The 20218-nt window shown below is 44.2% G+C and overlaps 1 protein-coding gene across 1 annotated transcript in view; it reads right to left on the minus strand.

The window, feature by feature from the left end:
• Positions 1–20218, minus strand: part of KIRREL3 (kirre like nephrin family adhesion molecule 3) — a 4147526-nt gene that overhangs the window by 2442507 nt on the left and 1684801 nt on the right. Inside the window, exon 5 of the mRNA XM_085647174.1 lies at positions 13447–13604. Coding sequence (XP_085503300.1) covers positions 13447–13604 — 158 coding nt within the window. The remainder of the gene's footprint in view (positions 1–13446; positions 13605–20218) is intronic.

A 20218-nucleotide genomic window follows, 5' to 3' on the forward strand; every position in this document is an offset into this window, starting at 1 on the left:
TTTTCATGAAAGTACATCTACTTTTGTTATTCTCTGTGTTAGCCATCTGGTCAAATTGACCGTGTCTTTTGACTTAGCCTCTTCTACTCCACTACTGTACTTCTAGGGCAGCAAGTACCCAATAGGTTATTACAGTCTGTTAGTCTCTATTTTCTCTTTTCACTTTCTTCCATGAATGACTTTTTTGGAATTATTCAATCTGGTCTCTCATCACTTTTCACTTCTTCATTATCATCGAAATGCAGAAAATCCTGAACCTCAGCCTCTTCTCCAATATCGGACAAGATAACTCTCAGGATTCCCACTGTTTCTTCTTCCTCAACCACTCTTAGTAAAGTCTCCTCTGGATTTCCTTGACTATCTGCCTCTTCTCCTTGTTCAGGCAGTGCCACATACGTCCATTTGTGGCGACTTGTACTTCTGGTTGGGTTTTCTTATTCTTTTGTTTTCTTCTAATATCTCTTTTTCTCCTTCTTTGGCTTGGTTTTGACTTGACACTTCGTTCACCTGTTCAGCCTTTGATGGGTCAACTCGGGTCAATCGATATCTCAGTCTCTTACTCTTGTTAGGCCAAAGATCTCCTTTAGCATTTCTCTTTGGTTTTCCTTCTTTGTTGTTTTTCTCCTTGATCCAAGTTCTCTTTCTCAGAACTCGACCTTCATGTATCTCATCTTCATTTTCACCAACAGTCTCTTTTTCATCAACAGTCTCTTTTTCACTAACCTGAGATTGCCGTACTTCTGTCCCTCCTCGGGTCTCCGACACGCAATCTTCTTTCTGACTACTTGTCCCTCCACCTAGCTGAGTGTTGGTAATCCCTACACATCCTCGGGGTTTTCCGCAGAAATCTGTCCCTCTCTTTCTACTTCTGTCTCTTCTTCATCTACAACGTTTATCTCAGGTGAGACTTCTCCAGTTTCCTTGTTTGTTTCAAGGGTCACTTCCGTTGTAATGTTCTTTTCTTTTGTTTCTTTCTTTTTGTGTTCCCAACTGATAGTTGGGACTTCAGGCACTTCTTCAGAATCTGGACTTATCTCTGAAGTTTGCAATATTCTTTTCAGAATTCCTTTTTGTGGGATTAGAGCCGCTCTTGGCCCACTCTCCCCTCTTTCAGGATTTCTTTTTCTTTTTACAGTCTCTTTTTCTGAATCATCACTGGAATCTGATTCATCAAAATATTCTTTCCCAATGCCGTCACTTGGATCTGGAACTCTCAGAATGTGACTTGCATGTATCCAGTTTTTCACTCCAGCACACTTCACAGCTGTTGTTGTGGTCAGAACGACTTGCCTTGGCCTTCCCCACCTCGGGACCAAGCAATTTCTTCTTCTGTGGACTTTTATTCTCACCCAGTCCCCTGGGCTCAAATCATGGGCTGGTTTCCTTTCAAGTGTGGTGGCATCTTCTCCAACCTGGTGAAACACAGAATGGACTGCGTCAGCCAGGCCTTTACAGTAATCCAAAATCATGTCATCAGTTATAGTCATCAGCTTGTTGACTGGCACAAACGCGTGTTTCATGGCACGTCCCATGATGATCTCATGTGGACTTAAACCTGTTGTTCTGTCTGGAGTAGATCTAATTGTCATCAAGACTAGAGGCAAGACATCAGGCCATTTCATTCCTGTGGCTAAACACATTTTGCCAATTCTGTTTTTGATGGTACCATTCATTTGTTCAACCACACCAGAAGCCTCTGGTCGGTAGGCACAATGTAGTTTCTGCTTTATACTCAATGCTTCACAAATCAAACCCATGATCTCATTATAGAAGTGTCCCCCTCTATCTGATTCAATGGTCACTGGGAACCCGTACCTTGGGATGAACTCCCTTAACAATAGCTTAGCTACTGTTATTCCATCATTTCTTCTTGTTGGGAAAGCTTCCACCCACCTGGAGAACAAACAAACTACCACCAGGACATACCTCAATCTGTTGACTTGGGGCATTTCAATGAAATCTACCTGCATTCTGGTGAAGGGTCCTCCCTCCCTGCCTATTGTACCTAGGCTCACTACTGTTTTCTTTCCAGGATTGTATTGCTGACATATCAGGCATCTTTGACAGAGACTCTCTGCTATCAACCTGAATTTTGCGTTGTACCAGGTCTGCTTAAAGGCTCTTATCATAGCATCCCTTCCCAGGTGTCCCTGGCCATGATACATTTGTGCCATTGTTGACAGCATGCTGTTTGGCATGACTGGTCTTCCATCCCTGTAGACCCACACGTGGTCTTTCTCCCTTGGTGCACAGCCTGCTTTCACCCATTCTTTCATTTCCTCATCTTCTGCCTCATCCTGCAACTGTTTCACTTCTTCCCATGTTCCTACCACATTAGTAAACATTGAGGAACAAGTAGACATTTCCTTCTCTTTTCCCCGGTTAATGGAATAATTATTCCTTGCACAATACTGTGCCATGTTGTTTGCAAATTTGTTCCCAATGGAGATGAAATCATCACCTTGACTATGAGCAGCACATTTTACAACCGCTAGTTCTTTGGGCAGCTGTATCGCCTCAAGTAATTTTCCAACTACTTCCGCATTCTTTATGGGAGTTCCACTTGAGGTCAGGAAACCTCTCTGTAGCCATAATTGGCCAAAGTCATGGACAACTCCGAAGCCATACTGGCTGTCAGTCATCACAGTCACTCTCACATTCCTTCCAATTTTGCAGGCTTTTGTCAATGCCACCAATTCTGCCACTTGAACGGATTTAACTCCTTTCAAGGGTGATGCTTCCACAACCCCTGAAACTGTACACACTGCGTATGCTGCACTCAACACACCCTCATCCGTTCTCAAACAAGATCCATCCACAAAAAACACATGGTCACTCTCAAGTAGTGGCAGATCTCTTATGTCTGGTCTGGGTTTAGTACAGTAATCAAGCACATCCAGGCAATCATGATCAATTTCATCTCTTACCTGCACACTTTCAGCATCTGGTAGCAACGTTGCTGGATTCACATTCACACATCTCTCCAGACTCACATTTGATGCTCCTAGAATGACTTTCTCATATTTAGTCAGCCGACTATGTGACATAAACTGTGTCCGGCTCCTTGTTAAAAGGATTGCCACATCATGAGGTACGAATACCCGTACAGGGTATCCCATTATGATTCCCTCACTTTGTTCCAAACTTTTGCATGTAGCAGCTACTGCTTTTAGGCAACCCGGTAAACCCACAGCTACTGGGTCAAGTGTTGATGAGAAGTACGCAATTGGTCTCCTCAGACGTCCATGTTTCTGAATTAACACTGAGAGTGCACATCCGTTCCTCTCACTGCAGTACAACTCAAATTCCTTCTCATAATCTGGCATACCCAGAGCAGGTGCTTCACATAGCCTGTTTTTTTAATTCTCTGAAAGCTGCCATTTGTTCTTTATTTAATTCCAAAGGGTTTTTCACCTCACTTTTGGTCAATTTAATCAGTGGCGTGGCAATCAGGGAAAAATTACTTATCCACTGACGACAATAGCCCACCATTCCTAGAAACATTCTCACTTCTCTTTGGGTCATCGGGGCTCTCATTCCTCTGATGATTCTGATTCTGTCAATAGTCACTTTCCTTAGGCCTTTCTCAATATTATGTCCTAGGTATTGGACTTCTTTCTTGCAGAATTGCAATTTGGCTGGAGATACCTTTAATCCTCCATCGGCCAGATGATTCAACAAAGCAATGGTGTCTACTTCGCAAGCTTCACGTGTTTTTGATGCCACAAGCAGGTCATCAATGTACTGGACCAAAACTGAATTTTCAGGCATTGTTAGACTTTCCAGAGATTTCTTCAACAACTGATTAAATATTGAGGGGCTCTCTGTATACCCCTGTGGGATTCGGCACCATGCCAAAATACGCTCTCCAAACCAAAATGCAAAAATCGGCTGGCTGTCGTGATGCAACGGGATTGAAAAGAAAGCATGGCACAAATCAATTACTGTGTACCATTCTGCATCATGGGGAATCTGGTACAAAATCACTGATGGATTTGGCACAATGGGACAGCATGACACAACAATTTTGTTAATTTTTCTCAAATCCTGCACTGTTCTGAACTTCCCATTAGGTTTCTTCAGTCCCATTATAGGTGAATTACATGGACTGCTCAGTATTTCCCTCAACACCCCCTGCTGGATCATTTTCTCAATTATAGGGGTTATTCCTTCAATTATTTCAGGTGTCAATCTGTATTGTGGGATGTTTAGGTAGCTTATCTCTTCTTTTACAGAAATTTTCACTGGATCAACATTTCTCATCAGACCTACATCTTCTCCTGTGAAATCCCAGACTGATGCTTTTACTGACTGTTTTAATTCTGGGGGCAATTCATCAGGATTGAACACAGCATATGTTCCAACAGCCTTACTTTCTCTGTTATCAATGGTCATTCGGTATAAGACATCCTCTTCTGGTGTCTCAAAGGCTATTCCATCTGGAGTACAGAAAATGGTGCAGTTCATTTTGCACAGCAAATCTCTAACTAACAAGTTCACAGGACTGGTGTCACACACCACAAATCGGTGCATGTCTGAAAATGTCCCTATTCTAACCTTTACCGGTTTAGTAAGGTAAGTCTTAATCTGTGTGTTGGACACACCAACTACTTGGATTGTTTCATCCGAGAGAGGAAGATTCTTTATATCAGCTGACCTTACAGTTGATCTCGTAGCACCTGTGTCAACTAGAAAAGTAATATTTTCATCATTGATCTTTCCATCTTCAAAGGGTCCTGCCTGGTCTATTTCTAGAGTTGTGCCAAGTACGCACTCTTCTTCCTCTCCTCGGCACCGTCAGAAGTCTCCCTCAGAGTCACTTCCCTCATTCCTTAGCCAATATTGTGACACAGCGCTCGCGCGCTGCTGTTTGTTTACCTGTTCTTCGTTGTAGAATCCCTAATCCTGGTTGTACTTCTGGGGTCCTCTGTTTTGTGGCAAGGGCGGTTTTGGCACCTGATTCTGCTGCTTAACAGCCTTCTGCTGTTGCTGTGGCTGGCCACACCCCTCACTCTGCACCTGTGGATTCAACGATGGATTTTCACTGTTAGCACATGGAGGATTCTTACACTCGGATTTCCAATGCCCTAACATTCCGCAATTGTGGCATGGGAACTTTTTCTTTGCTTCCTCAATATTGCCTTTTCCTTTTCCTGGGCCAAATCTTAGTCTATTTCGTGGATTACTTGCTTGTTCAACCAACTGAGCGTCTTGCCTTTCTGCAACCTTCACTTGTGCCCACATTGCCTTTTCCTTCAGCTTTCTTTGCTTTGCCTCAATCTTGTCACTAAAGTATTTAGTATGTCTCCGGATCTCATCAATCTTTTTGCTCTGCCAGTCTACGGTATGCTGCCTAATCATCTCACTAATTTCAAGTCGCAAGCCATATACAAATCTATATACAAATTGGCTCAGGTCCTTTTCTCCCAGGTGTTCATCTCTGCTAAACTGCTTGAAAGCCAATATTAGTCTTTCATAGTAAGCATGGACTGATTCTTTCACTTCCTGATGTGTTCAGTCTATTTTAACCCAGTCTGTTTCTTTGGAGGTACCTTATTTTTCAGGAAAACCATGACTTGTTCATATTTCTTCATTACCTCGGGATCTGGTGCTCCTGTTTTAGGATCTCTGGGGTATTCTTTTGTTGGCCAATCTATAACTATCTTGCATTCTGCCCACAAGTCTGCTGGTACAATTATATCAAACAGACTATTCAGGTCAATCCACAGTACTTTTGACAGCTTCACAAATCTGTCTACCTGTCTGTAACACACAAAAGGGCTTTTCTCTCAATCGAGGGAAGTCATTTGTAAATGACAAAATATCCTGTCTGGTCCATGGGACATGTACATATCCTCCTCCTTGAATCTCTCTCATAGGTAATGCTGTCACTACCTTTTCCTTTTCTCTCACTGGAAATGCTGGAAAGTTTCTGCCTGATGCATCTTCTTGCTTTTTATACCACCTGCTTTTCCATTTCTCAACATCTCCCCATTTTCTCAGTAAAATTATTATGTCCTTAATCTGCTCTATTCGGCCTTTAGTATTCAGGTTCTCAATGTCCTTGTCTGTGAAATCCACCCGGTAAGGCCTTGGTAAAGCTTTTACCCGGTCCATGTCAATTCCCATTTCACTTGCTATTTCTTCCAGTCTGTCATGTGTGTTCTTTGCTCTCCATGTGACACTTTTGCACAAGAATAGCAACTCCTCATCCTGGTAATTTTTCATCTTTTCTGTAGGAATCGTTCCTACTATTAGATCTTCTAGTAACATGCGTAGTTTAGCTACATCAATTGTTTGGGATTCCCTTTCTTTCTCCTGCAAACCTTTCAGCCATTCACTCAAATCTTCTGTCGTTATCCCCATGGGTTTTTCTTCCCTTACTGGTTCTGTCATTTTTTTAGGTTCTAGGATTGATCCTCCAGTCATCCTGTTCTTTTCCATACCATTGGGATTCAAAAACGGGTTTGTTTGTGAATTTAATTCTCCCTCACATATGGTATGTCTCCACTGAGTTTCTTCTGTTCTCATTAGTGTCTGCTCTGGCTGAATAACTTGCCTATTGTTCACATATGGAACTGTTAGACCATGTTCACTTACTTTCTGCTTGTCAAAAATGGGCATAACGGGACCTATTGTTACTGGAACCGTAACTGCTTCAAGATTTTTGGTCAATTCTCTGATTTTCTCTGTCAATTCTAACGTGGTTTCTGCTAGTTCTCTTGTTTTTCTATTTTCAGCCTCATTTTCCTTTTCTATCTCTCTTTCCCTAAAGGGATTATTTCCTTTCACTTCTGGCGTCATGACTTCTGTTTTGATTGTTCTCAGGGTATCTCTCATTGGGGTAACTGGCATTCCCACCTCTGGTTCTCGTCTATACGGAGGTGGACTCTTGAAGAACATGTCACCTAAGACATCGTCCTCAGACTCATTCGCCCCATATCTCCTGGTTTCTACATTATGTTCTTTCTCTGTACATTTTTTCCCTTCCGTCTCCCCAGCGGTTCTAACGGGATACAGTCCTTCAGTCATGCTACCATCTCGCCACCTTCTCATCCGATCATGATGAGTTTCATGATCATAATTCCGCCCAAACATATACCGGTGTTTTCCCCCATTTCTCTGCTTTTCCCGTTCATGCATTTCATCCTCCCATTCAGTCAATGCCTCGAACTGCGTCGGCCTAGGCCGAGGCTCTAGACTCCACATCCTTTCCCGCAGATTTCTCAAAATGGCTAGATTAAATGAGCCATGTTCTGGGAAAGCTAAAACTCCGTCGTCCTTTGTATATTTTGCCCAATTGTCCAACCAAATACAGGTATGATACCCATATTTCGCAACCATGAAGGATGCGGGGGTTCTTGTTGGAGGCAACAACTGCCCTTACCTTGTCAGAATCTCCTTGTCTTTATCAAACCAGGTCCTGACTTTACTAAGCAAGGATTTTTTCTTCTTTTCCTCAGCGTGGTAATAAATTTTTTCATTTACCACAACTCCCTAGTCCTTTCTACAACTGTACGATCTTTTGTCCAATAACAGTGCGACTCACACCAACGCACCAATCCGGAGCGTCTACGTCACTGTCTCAGTCCGCAAATCCCAGCTCGACTCACACCAACGCACCAATCCTGGAGCGTCTACGTCACCCTATACTTCTTCCAATCCCTGCGCGGCGCACACCAACACACCAATCACAGCGCTTCCACTGTTCTAACCCACTGTCCAATTACAGCGCGGTCTTCCTGACGTCAGCAGTTGCTGCAGCAGCTCCTGCTCCTGTCTCCTGTCTCTCGTCTACCCTTCCTTTACAAGACCACTCGGTAGACTTTGTTTCAGATTCTACGAGTCTATTAGTTACAACATATAAACATCTCCATTGTCTGCTCCGCTAACTACAGAATAGCAAAAGATCTTTCTCACGAGAATCCCGCCTTTCCCGGGAGCAGCGCTTACCTCTGCCCCAATACGGAATCGTTACTTCTGTTGATAAAGTAGCACATCCCTCTACTCTACCCTTCTAGCAAGCATCAATTAACTGTTTCCTCTCGGAAAGCTCCTAAGAGTTCTACAATTAACCAAAATGCCTAGACATTCACACACTTTCACACCGGAAAATATAGCACATTCACACAGAATTCTGCCTTTCCCGAGAACAGCGAACAATCTGTCCTACTACAGAATTATACACACGTTAACAAAGCAGCGCTTACCTCTGCTCTGTCCTTCTCACAAGCTCAGAGAGTACCTATTACCTTTCTAGTGATAAGCGTTATCGGAATGCCAAAAGGATCCCTGGTACCTAAGACCAGAACTTCACAGGTAACCTTCACTATCATACAGACTTCTTTTACACAGAAAATATGTTTCTAATGGTAACACACGACGATGTCACCGAATCGAACCCAAACAATGCGACGCGCAACTTCAATTGTCAAACGTTTTCCCCTGCATGCGTACAGGGCCAACAATTCCGCCTTTCCCGAGAGCAGCGCTTGCCTCTGCCCTACTACGGAACTGTTACCGACTTTCTACGTCCCAGAAGCCGTACACACTACATAAAACTCAATACAACTTCAACATATAGTGTTAGTACACATATCAATACAAATCAATAATCAATAAGCTTATATACACGCAAATTCATCAAACCAAGACAATAGATAACCATTACTCTGCTACCAAGAAACTGATGCAGATCTGGGGCTCCAAATCCCCTCCACTTCCACGGACGGAATGATTTCACAGTCACACGCACACTCACACATCATACGCTGGTGGGGCCCATAACACCAACTTTTTTCTATCAAACAATCCGTGCCTGTAAAGGGAATAACCTTCTGTTTCTATCCAATCTGTATTACTTTTGACGAAAGAACCACTGTCCCTAGAATCATCCTAACAGTCCTTCCATAAAATAGGTCGATGGGATCACCTAGTTGCTATGAGGTTCAATGAACAATCTTATTACTCTAAACATTAAAATAAACATTTCAATGAAATAACCACCCGACACAGTAATTCAAACAGACGTGTCTTTTTATCTAAATTAAATGCAAGTTAATCTCAGTACAATGCAGCATCATCTTTGTCATATTTACCTATTCTGGCTATTTGTCGTTTTCTAAGTCAGATCTGGTCCTCGATACATCAGTCAGAGTTTCTGGCTCAGTCAGATGGCGTCACCGTCCTCTCCGTCAGCGTAGGGACCTCGATTCATTAGTTCAGGAAGTGGCTCTAAAACCTCTCTAGTCTACCAAATATTTATACCAAATTTTACATTAATAAAGTTACATTTCCATATTCTCATGTCTCTGATTGGTCGGCTCAAATTGGAAGACCGGATATCACTGCAACATGTGCACAGGTTCTCATGCGCTTCCATTTGCAAAATTCTGAGGAAAGTTCATAGTAACGAAATTTGTTGCAAACAAGGATGCGACCCTGGTAAACTGTATCTTCTTGTGTCCTGCACGGGTCCGGTTTACCATCTTTTTCTCTTAGATAAAGTTCAAATTTTACGCGTTCAGGGGCAATTTGCGCAGCTCCCGGAAAGTCGTCATGGTCATGGCGTCTCCAGTTCATGTGGAGGACAGGGTCGTTGTCAGTGCAAATGCCTTCAGCTTGGAGTTTTCTAAATACAGCTTAGGCTTCTCTCGGCAGCCATCTTGCGATAGGCCACAATGGTCAACTTAAGCAAAAGAAACATAAATCGTAATTAATACATGGAAATAATTAAAACAGTGTTATTCCCCTGCTAATACCCTTATGTGTATGTATTTATCTAGCCATTTGCGACATCTAAAGCCATTAGTGCATGTTTATTTTAAGCGCAAAACACAATAACATCACATAAGCAACGTTTATGAATTTAATATGCGTACTAAATTAATTCACTTATTATTTTAGCCATGCAAATGCATTCCCACGTGTATTCTTTCTGTTAATAAGGTTGGTTAATCTCAAACACAACAAACTATTAATCATTATAGTTAATAACTAAGTCATTTTAATATAGACATACGAAAATGGAACAGGTATTGCATTTATTAATATTAAACCTGCTCCAGCACAGGCACGGGGATGGGGTACGGTGTTGGGGTACGGTGCGAACAGGCACAGGGCTGGTGTACGGACCAGGGGTACGGTGCGTACAGGTATGGGGCTGTGGTACGAAGGTGGGGTACGGCGCGAACACGTAGGGGGCTGGGGTACAGTGTGGACATGGGGGTACAGTGCTGAAATACGGGGGTGCGGTGCTGACATATGCGGGGTAGGGGGGAGCTGTGCAACTCGTACGCAGGCACAAGTTTAGCCGTGTACATGAGTGGTTCAGAGTTCGCTCCGTACGGGCCATTTTACATGCAGTTGTATATTCGGACGGACGGTACGGATCATACTTGCGCGGTCGGACTTCTGCTTTACGATTTGCACGTAAAAATGTCCGGCTCCCTCTCGTACACTTTTCCCAACGCTATTCGTATCTATTTTTAACGTACGAATCGTACTTCGACGGTTGTAGGGCACTTTTACGAATCGTACGTAAAAATATACGGATACGAGCCGTACGCAAATGTTTTTTAACGGATCGGAATCGGCACCTTAATAATTACAAATTCACAACAAAACGTATAAATATTTTTTTTTAAATCAATCACTAAGGGGTCGATTCCGATCCTGGATTTTTTTTTCCCGTACGACTCGTATCTGTATGTTTTTACGTACGAATAGTACAAGTCCCGTACAAACGGCGAAGTACGATTCGTACGTGGAAAATACATACGAATTGGGAAAAGTCTACGAGACGTCCCCGGACAGGTTTACTTACAACTCGTAAAACTGAAGTCCGAGAGCGCAAGCACAATCCGTACCGCCCGTCCTAAAACACAAGTGCATGGAAAAGGCCCCGTGCGGAGCAAACTTTGTATGACCCCTACCCCGAGTACACTTGTGCCCGGGGTACAAGTCGTACAGCCCCCCAGCCTCCCAACCCTCCCACATATGTCCGCACAATACCCCACATCCCCCGTATGTACAGACCGTACCCCCCACTCCCCGTATTTATGGACCGTACCCCAGGCGTACCCCCACCCGCGTATGTCCGCACCGTACCCCAGGCGTATCCCCCACCCGTGTATGTCCGCACTGTACCTCAGGCGTACCCCCACCCGCATATGTCCGCGCCGTACCCCAGGCGTACCCCCCACCCGCATATGTCTGCACCGTACCCCAGGTGTACCCCCACCTGCGTATGTCCGCACCGTACCCCAGGCGTACCCCCCACCCGCGTATGTCCACACCGTCCCCCAGGCGTACCCAATCCTTGCGAATGTACGGATCGTACATATGGGAGGATTGGGGCACGCCTGGGGTATGGTGTGGACATACGTGGGTGGGGGTACGGTCCGTACATATGGGGGGTGGGGGGTATGGTCCGTACATACGGGGGGTGGGGGTACAGTCCGTACATACGGGGTGGGGGGTACAGTCCGTACATACGGGGGTGGGCGGTACAGTCCATACATACGGGGGTGGGGGGTACGGTCTGTACATACGGGGGTGGGGGGTATGGGCCGTACATATGCAATGTTGGGGTACGCACCGTACATGATGACACGTACGATGTGGGTGATGGTGTGTACGTCGCATAGCGGGCCACCATTTCCTCGTGCATCTCAGCGTACTTAGCTTTTCCGGCACTCTTTGGCTCCCGTAAAAATATAGCCTGCGGAGTGCTGTAGGTACGAATCGTACTTGCTGGTCCGTAAAACGCTTCCTGACTCCGTGCGGACGTCGCGTACGCGCTGTCCAGGATCGGAATTGTATGTATTTTTTAGCCGTACGGTGTTTTTTACGATTCGTACGGAAATGGTTTTTCTGTATGAATCGTACTTGCTGGTTTGTACGGTGGAATTCCCGGGTATGAGTCGTACGGAGAAAACGCTCCGTACGACCATTTGTACCCGGGTTTTACAGGATTGGAATCGGCACCTAAATGTAATTAAAAAAAACCAAATACAAATTTATGATTTTTTTTAAAAGTGTATTACAAAAATGTAAATGTTTAATAAAAAACTAAAACATTCAAAAAAATTACATACAATATTTTGCTACACAAATAATTTTGAATTCAACAACATTTTAAAATTTACATTTTATGATTTTGTATTAATAATTATAAATTTCTTATTTAATTATTTACAATTTATTTTTATCTAAACATTCTTAAATTACTCACCACCCATATCCCCTATAAACCCAATATCCCACTCCTAAAATTTAATAAAAATTTAAAAATTATTTTGCCCCCCACAATATTTTTTGATTATCCCTCCCCCATATCCCCTATAAACCCAATTTCCCACTCCTGAAATTAAATAAATATTTTAAAAATATTTTTTCCAACACAATATTTTTAAATTACCCTCCACCCTTATCGCCTATAAACCCAACATCCCACTCCTAAAAATTATTTAAAACAAAAGAATCTAATATTTAAACATAAAAACATTATTTAAACATTATAAAATTACTGATACAAAATTACAAAAAAATATAGAACATTAAAAAAAATAAACCATAAAATCAATATAATTTACATTGATATTTTTGCCATTGATATGTTCAAATTCGATATTTCTAAATCACAATAAAATCAATATTTTTAACATTGAGAAAACTTACTTCAATATTATACACCATCGATATTCTGGCCTCGAAATACTTGCATGTCGATATTTTTCCATCGATATTCTGTCGCTGAACCATGGGAAACTAACACAGCGCTCAAAGAGATGACATAAAGTCAAGTCTCAAAGCAAAAATAAGTCTACATTAAGAAACAAACTGTCACAGTTCTGTTCTCAAAAGGACAGGGCAAACTAAACTGCCTCCCATCCAATTACAGGATTTTTTATAGGAAAATATACTGAGAAAATGTCATTGTCAGGCTAAGGTAATCCTGCATCATTACTGAAATGGACAAATTAGAATACAAAATGTAATACAGCATCATCTAGCACTATCCCAATTCCATCCCCTAATACAAATATCAACTCCATCACTATGACCTAATGTCATCGAATGTACCAGTACTTATTTGGTTACTCTCAAAAGAATGATAGCCTCATAAATGAAGAGGCCTAAAGTAGCACAGATCAGAAGAGCCTTGAATGTTGCAAAGACTTCCACCAGAGTTCTTCAAGAACAGCATGTCAACAAAAAGCACTATACTGGTGCACATTTTGTGATATGCGATGAGAAGAGAAGTAAAAACACCAATATGGCTGCAGTAGAATCCAAAATGGTGTCCAGACCTAGCTCAGGCTAATGGAGTCCAACACAGGAAAATACAATTTTTCAAAGTGCAGTGTTTTCATTTTAGTGCAGAAATGTTCATAATATTTGACACACAATTTTCAGCAAATCAAAATCTCATCCCTGACTTACCTTGGAGTATGTGGCACCATTCAATACTTCCCCATTGCGCAGCCACATGATGGAAGCAGCTGGTTTGGCGTTATCTGAGTGGCACGTCAGATTCAAGTGTTCTCCAGCCCGAAGACTAATAACTGGGCCCCCTAGGATGACTGGATCATCTGGAAGAACTGTAAGAAAAGGCGAAAGTCGGGAGGTTAACTTCAAAATATATAGTTTACTTTATGTACTTTACTCAATTTTTCATTTAAATAATAAAAAAATGTATGCAAACTAACCCTGGACAGTGAACTTCGCTCTGATCGCAGAGTTTTCCGTACTCTGCGATACGCGAAGCTCGCAGCGTTCTGAAAAACTAACCTAGGAACCACTTCCTATAAATTTAGTCGAGTAGACTGTTACCTTCTCCAGATTAGGGAAACTGTATTCCAAAAAACTGAAGTAAACACCTCACTTGAGCTACCAGGGGCATCACAGTGAATTGTGACTATAGTGACCTGGGCTTCTCATCATTTGTGGCAGCTCGATCAGGGTTTGTGGATGCATATGTATGCTGTCATGGGTCATACTTCACTTTTTTCTATTTGGTTACTGTGTTGTATCATCTACTCTTTTGCCCTCTCCCTCTTTCGGTTACTTAATTAATATCGGGGAATGAGAAGGAGTGTGTAGTAGTGTTAGTCCTCAAAATAAGGATAAACGTTCCTTTAGTGGAACCAGTTAAAAAGGAGTAAACATAACACAACTTCACTTAATTTTGGGGCGTTCCAACACCGATTAAAACAAGGTTATGTTTCATGTATTAACCTGTTTTATCTAAAAGTCGATATGTTTCACTGACTTTTGATTAGTGACAGTATTATGAGGATCTTAGGACATAGATTCATGTTATTAGTGTCTCCTAGGGTGCCCAATATTAAGTTCTCATGCTAGCAATCATTGATGATGGCATATGTGTTATTCTAGTTGTCATCTCTCGCTTCTGAAGCAATCCAAAGACATCACTCGGATACACAGAAAGCACCAACCCACCAGAGTAACACCCACCATAGAAATGTGCAAACGCCACCAAAGCGCATTAATGGAATTTGCCCTTTTTACAGTTATCCCCAAACTTTTTGCCTTCCTCCTGTATTTTCTCTGAACTGTTTTTGTTGGTTTGTTGACTCTGGGCACTTTACCACTGCTGATCAGTGCAGTGCTAAAGTGAAAGTGCTCGAACTTATACATTTGGTAATATTGGTCTACACCTGTTTGGCATGTTTAATTTATCTGTAAGTCCCATGTACAGGGGTTTCCCACACACCCAGGGCCTGTAAGTTAAATGGTACTCGTACGCCTGCAGCGCTGCTTGCACCACCCACCAAAGAAGCCATTGAAACCTGTCTCAGGCCTCTGCCGCATAGGCCTGCGCAAGCAGTTTACTGCCGCAGTGAAGTGGCATTGAAATTATTTGCAACGTCTGAAACTCCCCTTTTACTATATATAAGTCACCCATAAGGTAGGCCCTAGGTAGCCCTATGGGAAGGGTGCTGTGTAGGTAAAAGGTACACCATGTGCCTTTTGTTGTGTGACATATCCTGGTAGTGACAAACAGCCTATTTGGTTTCTCACTGCTGTGAGGCTGCTCCTCTCAAAGGTTTGCATTGGGAATTTCCAGATATATGCTTCAGTGGTAATTTCTAATATGAAAGGGATAGTGTGGCCTGTTTGTACATTTGGAATAGTAGTGATAAACCCTGCTAATTGGTAAAAGCAGATTTGTTATTATTATTTTAGAAATGACACCTTTAGAAGTGTATTCTCTGGTACAGGGACCTACAAGGGAATTTGCTTTGCTATATAGAAACAATTTTTTTAAATCACTTATGAATCCCAAATAGTGAATTCTAACATACAAATGTAAATAGGTATGTGTAATCAAAGATCAGTAAATCATATACAGACGGACGTATTCTTTTTAAGGGGCCGATTCCGATTCCGGCCGCAAAACATACCGACCGACACTGACCCGGAACGGAAACCGACCGACACGAACCGGCGCCGTACGACCCGTGCAGTACGATGCAACACGTGTGAATTACAACCGACACGTACGGAATACAAGCCGTACGACCGAGCCGCAGGGAAAACAGTGATGCGCCCGGAAAAACGATGCGATTTGCAACGACGACACGTACCAGGAATGAACCCGACCAACACGTACCCGCGATGTCCGATCCGCGCAGTACAATGCAATGCGTGTAAACCCAGACCGACTCGCTTGGAGCCCAAGCCGCATGACCGACACGCACAGAAAACAAGGACCTCAAGCAATAGAGATCTCCGTGACCGACGTGTATGAAACACAGAAGAAAGTCAGCGTGTACGAGCAGGAGAAGCCCGCACGAGCCAACATCAGCGTCCGTCGTGGTCAGAAGAACGTCTCCTTCATGCCTAGAAAACCCTAAGGAAAAAATACAAAAAAATGACCAAACAAGCAATGACAAAGTCAATAAATATAAAAAAAGGAAAACTGGAGCAAAGACACATCCACAACTGCACCTATATAAAGGACATTAATCACTACCATGATCCTTTGCAAATAGGAGACAACAGCCAGCAGAAAACACCATCACACAGCAACCATAGACACACTCACAACTCTCCCATCACACAACTTTCACACCATTAGCACCTCACCAAAAGCACCCACACATACAGCTAGCAAAACAAACACTAACCCACCCTCACTTGCACCCTCACACACATATCACTCACCACCACCACCCATCACCATGCCCCCAAAGAAGAATCCAAAGTTCACAGATAGTGAGTTAGAACTGATGGTAGACAAGATCATCAGAGTAGAGCCAAATATGTTTGGTACATTGGTCCAAAGGACCCCCATGTCACAGAAAACAAAGATGTGGGCGAGGATTGTAGACAAGTTGAATGCACAAGCACCAACATTGCGCACAAAGGACGATATCCAAAACAGGTGGTATGACGTGCGCAGGAGGGTCAAGAAACTCATCGAGAAAGATCATGCCTTCAGTCAGCGCACTGGCGGTGGCCCTCCTGCCAAACCAGTATACTTCAGAACCTGGGAGGAGAAGGTGCAGGACATCCTACCACCAGAGAGCATCCATGGTCTAGCAGACATACCAGAGCCTGGTGAGTACACAACCAACATACTCAATATTGGGTGGCAAGGGGACAGTGAAACCATGCACCGTTAGCAAAGCCACAGTAACCAATAGATAATCATCCCAAGATGTGTATGCTAGTCAGACAAACACAATACCTGCCATCACATAGTGACTTGGAACGGTGTCATGACATGTACCAACCTACAAACAAATAGAGCAAGGGAGTGGCACAAAGCCAAATAAACACTGTCAGACAGTTTGCCACCACAAACACACTACCTCAAAAAGCAGCTGACTGACAGGAAGGAATTGTGGGTATGCAGGTGAAGTGAGTGTATCCAAAAGCATGATGGAGTTTGTAGTCACAGATAATGCTCCCCCTCAAAATTGGCCCATCAAGACCTCTCTGAACCATGCCCACATCACAGGGAGTGGAAAATGAATGACAAGATGGCTGACACTGGGTCCTGCTGTGGGGAGCACAAGGCCCTGGTAGGGGTTGTGCACCAATCAGAAGCAAGACACCACTGACTGACACCCTGAAAGCCAACTTGCACGCCCTCCAATGGAAGCACGTTTCATGGTGGGATGTCTGGCCGGGTGGGAAGGAGGAGTGACAGCTCTGACCATACTTACCAGCATGTGGAGACACACACACCCGTCAACACAAACTCCACACAACTCACCGGGTAGAATGCATTGACTCACTCCGTAGTGAAATATCAGCCAAAGATACACCGTACTGGGTGCTGCTGTGTGAAGCACAGGGGCTCTATTTGGACTTGTAGCCAAACAAACACCAGGACTTCACAGTCAGCCATCTTGCCATTGCTGTCACACCCCCTGACAGGGAAGCAGAGTCAAAAGGAAGGAAGTATGGGCATGCTGGGCAGGGGGGTGAAGCCAAGAGCATGATGGGAGTTGCAGTCACAGACATTCCCCACCCACCCACATGGCCCAGCAAGCTCACACTGAACCATGCTTGCCTCACAGGGAGTGGGAATGGACTGACAAGATGTCTGACACTGGGCTCAGTTGTGGGGAGCACAAGGCCATGCTGGGAACTGGGCACCAACAAACACCAGGACTGCACTGACTGACATCCTGAAAATTAACCTGCACCCACTGCAATGTTGGCACGCTTCATGATGGGTTAACTGGCCTGGGGGAGAAAGAGGCCCTGACTTGTAAACAAATAACACCAATGCTGGCCATACACACACATACTATGCTAAAACATACCAGTCACTCACAAAGATGTGCCCGGGCATGAAGTTTGACATTTGGGCCTGAGAAATGATGTTGCAGAAAATCACACATATGCACTGCCAAACAAAACACGGTCGCACACACAGGCATTGCAACATGTGTTCAAACTCATTGTCTGGGGATGCAGTGTCCAGGGGTGCCCCCTGGCCTGGCTGGAGAGGTGTGTTTTGCAGATGACAAGTGTGGAGAGCCATATATGGTACATTGCACAAAACACACAGGAACTCACATATACATCATTGACAGGGGACATCTGACAGTGAATGGAATGGACACACCAATATAGCCGACACCATAGCATGGTCTCATTCACACTCGGTGCTGTTGTGAGCTGCATTCCACTCCTACATCGTTTTGAAACATATGCATCCTTCACACAACACACCACTCACTGACATAGACAATGTAGACACAAGGTCTAACCTGGACTGTATTGGAGGAGACATGCTACTCACAGCAGCAAAACTGCAACACACACACCACCGGCCCTCACTGTCATGAGCATTGAAAAGCCAGAGAGCTACCTTGCCCAATCCATGTCACCATGGAGAACATTGACAAGTCAAACCACATATGCACGTACAAAACTCAGCACCAGACTCATTAACGATGGTGACATCATCACTTGTATGAAATGAGATGGGAACTAGGAACACTGTAAAAAAACACTTCCTCCAAAGAGATCACAGGCATACTGGACTGTGACCATGTCGTACCAATACACCAATGTGGCACACAAAGACTAGCAAAAATCTGCTACCACACATGCCCCAATCTTACAACATATCCTCAGTGGAATAGCACGTATGTACCTGTTAAAGCTCACATGTGTACAGGGATGACACACCTGTGTCAGCAACGTGATGGCCCTTGAGTAGTAATTGTCATGTAAAGACAAATCTATACATGAGCTGGGCATGCACACACTTCGACAAGCACATTGAAATGTTTCATTTTGGCTGGGCAATGTGCAACAACAATATCAATCTCTGTCCGTGACAAACCCTGGACAAAGCAGTGAACAGGCAGGCATCCGGACGTATAGCAGAAAATGTCATGCATGTGAATCATTGATGCCTGTAGAAACCTAACTTACATTGTGTGTCTCTTCCAAACACAGGTGGTGCTGGGGACACAGCACCAAATGAAGAGGAGTCCCTGTCCCAGACTCTGGTGGACCCTCAGCTCTCTGGTGTGGATCCATCTCTGTCCTCTTCGGATGACGACGAACAACCTGGCACCTCCGGTGTGAGTCATCATGCAGCACCAGCAGTACCAGCATCTGCACCCTCTGTACCCATGCCTCCAGCATCTGGAAACAGACAGGGCACCCCCGCCAACACGGACAGACCAAGGCCACAGAACACCTACAGCACAGGGACACAGGACCCCCAGGAAGCTACAGAAAACACCACCAGCAACAACACCCAAGGGATCCTAGTGTCACCTGTGCGTGCCGCTGCAGGTCCTGCCCGTGTGGATAGGGATGCTGGGAGGGGTGGGAGGCAGAGGGCGCGCCTTGCAGAGGGGTCTGAACTGCCTGATGACTCCCAACTGGCACGCATCATAGATGCGTACCAGGATTGCACCGGAGGATTTGGCCAGGTAGTGGGGATCCTCAAGGACATTCAACAGGAGCAGGCTGCCCACCATGCCCGCATGGAGGCAAAGTGGGATGCACTTACTGCGGTGCATCGGGACATACTCCTATGCCTCCACCAGATCAGCACAAACATGTCCACACCTCCCTGTGTGGCCACAACATCTGTTGCCACACCATCTGCCAGTGCCACAGGGAGGGAGGATGACTCTGGCGGAGAGTCCCCTGCACCGCAGACGCCTGCACTTGAGGATGCCCCCCCCACAAGAAGAGGGGTCGTCCAAAGAAGGACAAGTGAGAAGCAGATGTCCATGCACATCCCCCAGGGCCTCTAAACCTCTTCTGGACAATGTTCTTTGTGCGCAACCCGTTCACCTTGTCGTATCTGACACAACTCGCCTACATGACATGAAGGGTTCAAGTTGGTCCAATATAGCAGATGACTGTGGACTTTACTCTGGACATTTCAGCTACCAACACTTCCAACTCTACTGTGAACTTTGGATTCAAAACCCAATGTACAGCACCCACCATCCTGTGCACTATCCTCACACATGTTTGTAAATAAACTCACCAGTACACCATAGTTGCCTCTGTTGTGATTCCAACCTGTCATGTGTCATGGAGATGTTAATCTGCTAAACAACACAGTGCATGTCAAATCCTACAACAATGTGACCACCGTTATGTGAGACATGGTGATGTGACACATGTGAGGGAGACACACCACTATGGCACCACAACACATACTCACCATGTCCATGTAACTCATCCCACACAATGA

The sequence above is a fragment of the Triturus cristatus genome, chromosome 3_2 (genome assembly GCF_964204655.1).
Source record: "Triturus cristatus chromosome 3_2, aTriCri1.1, whole genome shotgun sequence".
Classification (NCBI taxonomy): domain Eukaryota; kingdom Metazoa; phylum Chordata; class Amphibia; order Caudata; family Salamandridae; genus Triturus; species Triturus cristatus.